The 6,147-nt window shown below is 33.8% G+C and overlaps 1 protein-coding gene and 1 non-coding gene across 2 annotated transcripts; one reads left to right on the top strand and one right to left on the bottom strand.

Moving 5' to 3' along the window:
* The first annotated feature begins 899 nt into the window (after window positions 1-899).
* Window positions 900-2,435, top strand: LOC121758424 (transcription factor SRM1-like). Its single transcript, XM_042153831.1, has 2 exons — window positions 900-1,804; window positions 2,052-2,435. Exons 1-2 carry the CDS (start codon window positions 1,536-1,538, stop codon window positions 2,179-2,181), a joined length of 399 nt encoding a protein of 132 aa, XP_042009765.1. The 5' UTR covers window positions 900-1,535; the 3' UTR covers window positions 2,182-2,435.
* A 2,109-nt stretch (window positions 2,436-4,544) lies between these two features.
* LOC121759830 lies at window positions 4,545-4,705 on the bottom strand. Its single transcript, XR_006041768.1, has one exon. It is a non-coding gene; the product is annotated as a U1 spliceosomal RNA (small nuclear RNA).
* Window positions 4,706-6,147: the final 1,442 nt, after the last annotated feature.

Genomic DNA, 6,147 nt, shown 5'->3' with positions numbered 1-6,147 from the left:
AAAAAATTAATGTATAATTATTTTTTAGTTTATGTTTATTACTACAAATAATGTTGTGTTGGATTATTTGACAATTTTAACCAAATTTGTTATTATTTTGTTGTATAGTAGTATTAATTAGTTGTTATGTATACAATCATTTTATTTTGTATAGTGTGGATATTGCTTAATATTTATGAAATTGGATTAAAATAAATGAAATTAATGATCTGTGCATCCTAGGTGTTTCACTGTACTTTTTCTTTTCATTTCTCTTTTCACCCATTTTTCCTTTCACCCAACTTTTTTTTTCTTACTTACTAATCTTATATCTTACTTTTAAAATCTGTGTCATTTTAAAAGTTTCTATTTTTTAAGAACGGAGGAAGTACTATATATAATATCCAAAAAATAGAAATTAATAGTATTCAAAATAGTAGTAGTATAATTTGAAGCAAATATTATACGAAATACAATTTTAAATGAGTACACACTTCAGAATATAAAAGAAAATTACCTAACATCTAATTTATTTTTCAATGCTTTTCATTTTTTAAAAGCAGTCCACTATATTCTGTTGGAATATTAAAATATAAACTTGATTTTGTAAATATCTAGATATTATGTGGAATTATCTAGAATTGAGGATGAAAATATCTAGATATTTTGATAGAATTAAGTAGAGATAGAATTCTCTAGAATATAGATATTTAGAATATAAAAGAATTAAGAAGGAGAAATATCTAGATATTTTTAGTAGAGTTCCCTACCATGTAGTAAAATATCTAGATTTTTATGGAGAAAAATCTAGATATAAAATATTAAAGAATCTAGTAGAGAATTCTAGAATAGGAAATGAATGTCTATAAATATGGCATAGTTGTACCATTTTCATAAGTTGAAAGAGTTGAGAACTTGAGAGAGTTTGAAAAATAAATTGTCCTTAGTTTTCCCATATTACCTCTCCTAAACCATTTCCCATATATTCCACCCATTCTCCTCTCAAAACTAAATTACTCCTCCAACATATATCTTATATATTCCAACATATTCAGCATCAGAAACTTGAAAAATTAGAATTATTCTTTAGTATTCATAAAATTGGAAAAATAACATAATTAATATCTGAATCTACGCAATTTTAGTGATTATTTTCCCCATAGGGCTAGACGGATAGGTTTTTTAAATTTTAATCTTTCTTTTATTTTAATTTCCTTACATTCTATTATCTTTATTTCCTTTTATTTATTTTCTTTATATTTAATTTCCTTCCCTAAATTATTAGTTTCCATATATTTTGTCTAATTCCCTAAATTATGGTTGTGGCATGGTATACGTGTAATCTACTTCCCGGCTGTGGCATGGTATCGTGTGGTTGATTAGGTCATATGTCATGAATACATCTAATTCACAGTCTTCTAAATATTTTTTTAAATTAACGTGTTTTTTATTTTAAACTACTGTTAACTCTATATATACATACATACATACAATCCATTCCATTCGAAGATTCACACTACCAAATACATTACATTAACATATTAACTTACATTAGCATGAATACGAGTGATTTGTCAAGGTGGACGTGGGAAGAGGACAAGCTATTCGAGGATTGCCTGGTGGATTTTGTCGGTCAATCGGAGGAAATCGCCGCGCTTCTGGGGACGAAATATGTGGTTGAGGTCGAGCGCCACTACGCCCTACTGTTGGAGAACTTGGCAGCGATGGAAGCCTGGGAGATCGAGCCTCGGGCATACCCGGTCTGCTCCAAATCTGTCAAAAGGAAAATGAGGAAAGCTAAACCTTGGGCTGAAGACGGGCATAGGTGAATGGAATAACATAACATTATTGTTTATTAGTACCTTTGCTAACAAAAATAGTTTCTTTTTTTTCGTTTAGATGAATCCATCAAAATTAGTCTTTATCTATTTTAGCAAGTTTTTCTCTCCAAAGAGGTCAATTTGTTCCATTTATTACCAAGATTATTTTTCATGAAAGGAGTTACTAGTATTATTGAATTATTATAGTTATGTTGTTATCCTTTTAAGTGTGTGTTTATTATGGACAAAAAGGCTATTTCTGGAAGGATTGAAGAAATATGGAAAAGAGGATTGGAAGAGCATATCGAGATTTGAGGTTCGTACAAGAAATCCAACGCAAGTCGCAAGTCAGGCCCAAAAGCACTTCAAACGCCAAGATTAGAATGAAAAGGAAGAAGAGACGCAACATTTTCGACTCCTTCAATTAATTCTCAGAGCAAGACCATGTTGAGTTTTAGAACAACATTATTAGTAGATACTACTATATAGTATCATCTCTTCATTTCGTTCATAGATTAGCCTCATGACAGCCTCATGACAGCCTCTATATATATATATTCTAAGACTTATAGGACAAAAATGATTAAATGTTTAAGGGTTATATAGGCACAATAAATATAATATTTTATATTCAAATTAAGATATGTGTATTGCTTACAAGCTGCACAAATCATGCAATTAAAGAAGCTAGATTCGGATCAAGCTTAATTTCTTCTTCCAACTCCACAACCCTCTTTAATTACCACAGTTTAATCAAAATTTCAACTCCATCGTAGCAATAATTCACAGTTACGTAATTTGGTAGATCAAAACTGAAAAAGTTGTGTTATTTAGCTCATCTCTCCGTAATCGCGCGTCCTCGAATCTTAAAAGGAAATGATTAATTAAATACTGTAAATAACTTTCGACAATTTTACCGTGTTTAAAAAAGTCTTTCTTTTTGCCTTAGCCCGCCACCTCTTTTATTTGGTTTTCCCCCATTTTCATAAACCAGCCTTTCACATTTGAATTATTTATTCATCATCAACAATATTGTCTTCTCCTGAGATGGAGATTCGTTCATATAGGCTGGCTGTTTTTGGCTATTGTTTCAGTATGCTTAAACCTTCAATTTCTCAAGTAATTATTTCCGGTGGCAATGGATTTCGGGAAAATGTGGTTGGTTACGCTGATTTTGGTAGAGTTGATGTGTTGTTGATAGGGACTCAACGCTACCACCCTCGAGGAAGCTCCCGAGCAGGAGAGAGAGATGTGCAGCGCAAGAAACACGAAGAGAGGAAGGAGAGACCAAAAAAAGGCCTTTCATGTAGCTAAGTCCTTTGGCCTTTCACTTTGAGTAACCCCAAATTCTTTATGTACTGTCTTAATGTCATGATCTTTCATGTCTCCATCTCTAGCCTATATAAGGCATGTATTTGTAGATGGAAAACACACCAACAACAAATATTCTCTCTACTCTCTCTAGTCTCTACATTCTAGTGTGCATCTTAGGAGCATTGCATTGCTCGGTTCTCACCTCCAATTCAAGTTCGCCAGTGCCTACGAGTTTGAGGTGCTTCAACTCGGTAGGAGGAAAGTCGTTTCATCTTTGGGGGCGTTGCGCCAATCCGTGAGCACTACTCGACTTGAAGAAGACTATAGTTTGCATCTTGTTCTTTTATTGTATTTACTTTGTTTTATTTACCTTCTAGTTTGTTGTTCTTTTGTAATAGCAAGAGTTTGTCAGTGTAAAGGCTGCAATATTTCCAACAAGACTATTGTCAAGCCCGCAAGGTATCGCGATAGTGTTCGGTTTCCTAGATCATAAAATAATACTAAGATACAATCTAGGATTGAGTTAGTGAAATTATTTTAGTCGTACTAATTATCTCATGATTATCCATCAAGGATTGAATTGTAGTATTGAATCTCATGAATCAAACACATTACATATTTAATCTGGGATACAATCTTGCAAACCGAACACTCCCGTAATATATTGTTTCTTTATTTTTTGGATAATTTAATTATTGGATTAGATTTGTGTCAATCTTCTATGATTTTCTTATTGATCATAGAGAGTTATTGAGAATTAAGAATAAAATTTCACTTTCTCATCTTTTGCAAAAACCCTAGAACTTCAATTAGGGCAAATTCATACAAATTCGCCTCTTAATTTTCGAGTGCTCTTGGTATCTAGATTGGAAGAATAATCCTATCAAATTGGTGCTTCCATTGTTTAGTCTTCTCCCACGATTCCGAGGTGACGGGCAATTCGGACGACGAGGAATAACCGACTCCACTGTTCGAGTACACGGTCCAACATGAAATTCTAGGTGGTGGAGAGGGTAGGGGGAGTGAATCGATTCTAATAATTGAATTTAATTGGATAACTTGGATTTGGATTGGTTTTAGATGAATTTGGGTTTGATTTACAAACTTGAGTTTAAATTATAAAGACAGCGTTTTTTACAAAAGAAATGCTACTCAACCAAGGATTGGCCAGCAGCATAACGGTATTGAAACACTTCCATAACAAAAAAAATGCATATGCAAGTTCAAAGCCAAAAATTGAACTTCAATATTTTGTATTCATTTGTTTAAAACGTGTTATTTTGAGTTTATTCTTTTTTATAACTTTAATACTACTACTATATTATACAGTAATCAAAAAAATTACCACACCCAGCAAAAGGTAGAAACTATACATAATACATCGATAAGAACATATTTGGACTAAAACAAAAATAATTAAACTTGAATAGGGCAGGGGCCGCGCGAACGCAGGCCCCCTCTAACACAAAGTATGACGCAGGATCGACCACTTGGGCCGACCTTAGGCGGGCGCCTGTCCTAAGTGCAATGGAGGTCACCAACCTAGGCCATGGGCCTTATGGATCGCCCATTGACCCCGTCCAGGTAAGTATGGAGCTTCTATTTATATATGTGCAATTCGCATACACCTCCTACTAATATGTCAATGTGGGATGTTTAATTTTGATTCTTAATGGCATGCTTTGTTTTGTCTCCTGTCACACTATAATATCTCCCTCCCTGTTGTGCGCACCAAAAGAAGTTTTACAATAAACCTTGTTCAATCTAAAAGCTGCAGTAAATTATTTGAATCAGAATTGGTGGTTCTTGTTCGGTGGAATGTGTATTTCCAACAGTAGTTCTACATGGTAGACTAGGGTATCTTCTATAGTATTTTCCAAAAAATGTGTATGCTGCTTGAATTGAATAGTTAGCTATTTAGCTATGTGTTCAACGCGTAGCTGCATGTTTTCGTTAATTGTGAATTTCCATGTTTATAACGTTTGTTGCATCATTGTTTAAGTCTTTTCCAAAATAATGTGTTTGCTGCTGATATGTTGTATTTTGGACATTTGGACTGAATAAGTGGGCAGCCTAGCCTTCTTTGCTTTGTTATGTTATGACTGAATAAGTGGCCATTTTCATTTATTGTGGGCGATAAATGGCTTTGTTTTGTTATGACTGAATAAGTGGTCATTTTCTTGCGAAGCTGCTCCATCCAACAACCAACATGTTTCGGCGCTCGATATATCCGCGTCAATTGTCGCAAAATATCTCCACCATTATATTCGTCCTCGGGTTTGAAAACAGCATGCAACGATCGTCCCCGACTTCTTTCAGCTGATAATTAATAAGGACAGCGCAACAGACCGAGCTGCATAAATTTGCGTGTTGAAGTTACAAGAAGCCATCGAGTTCAATAAACTCACATTGGAAGTCATTACAAAGAAATTTAAGGAAATACACATTACTCCATATTTTGGACGAAAAGAAATCCCACGTCGTCTAATAAGACTTAGGGTTCGTTCGGTACACGGAATTGGAATTGAAATTCCAATTCAATTCCAAATCCTTTGTTTGGTAACTCAAAACAAAGGAATTGGAATTGAATTAGAATTCAATTTAAAATTCAAAAATTTTAAATAATTATTTTTTAAAATAATTAATACTAATAGTATCATATTTTTACTTTCTAATGCTCTAAAATTCAAAAGGTTTCATCAATAATTATAACATAAAAACTAATGGAGTACCAAATTTTTTGAATATCAATGAAAATCATGTCAATATTGCATCTCTGAAATCACATGTAGAAACAGCAGCAGCAACAACGACAAAAGCAATTCAAGAAATGGAGTTTCTCCATCTTCTAGTAGTTGGCATCTGAGATCCATTGTCATTGGCGACTGTCATCTTAGTGAGTTTGCTGAGTTTCTTCCATCCGGATGTTCATGCCGACGTCTGCTTGGGAAGTCGCGCTGCAATGTCTCCATGCCGTTCTGAAGCTCCAAATACTTGGTCTTGACAGTCTCCAGCTCAAACTTGAGAGTGTTGA

This window comes from Salvia splendens, chromosome 12 (assembly GCF_004379255.2).
Source record: "Salvia splendens isolate huo1 chromosome 12, SspV2, whole genome shotgun sequence".
Classification (NCBI taxonomy): domain Eukaryota; kingdom Viridiplantae; phylum Streptophyta; class Magnoliopsida; order Lamiales; family Lamiaceae; genus Salvia; species Salvia splendens.
This window is presented reverse-complemented; position numbering and strand designations above follow the sequence as displayed.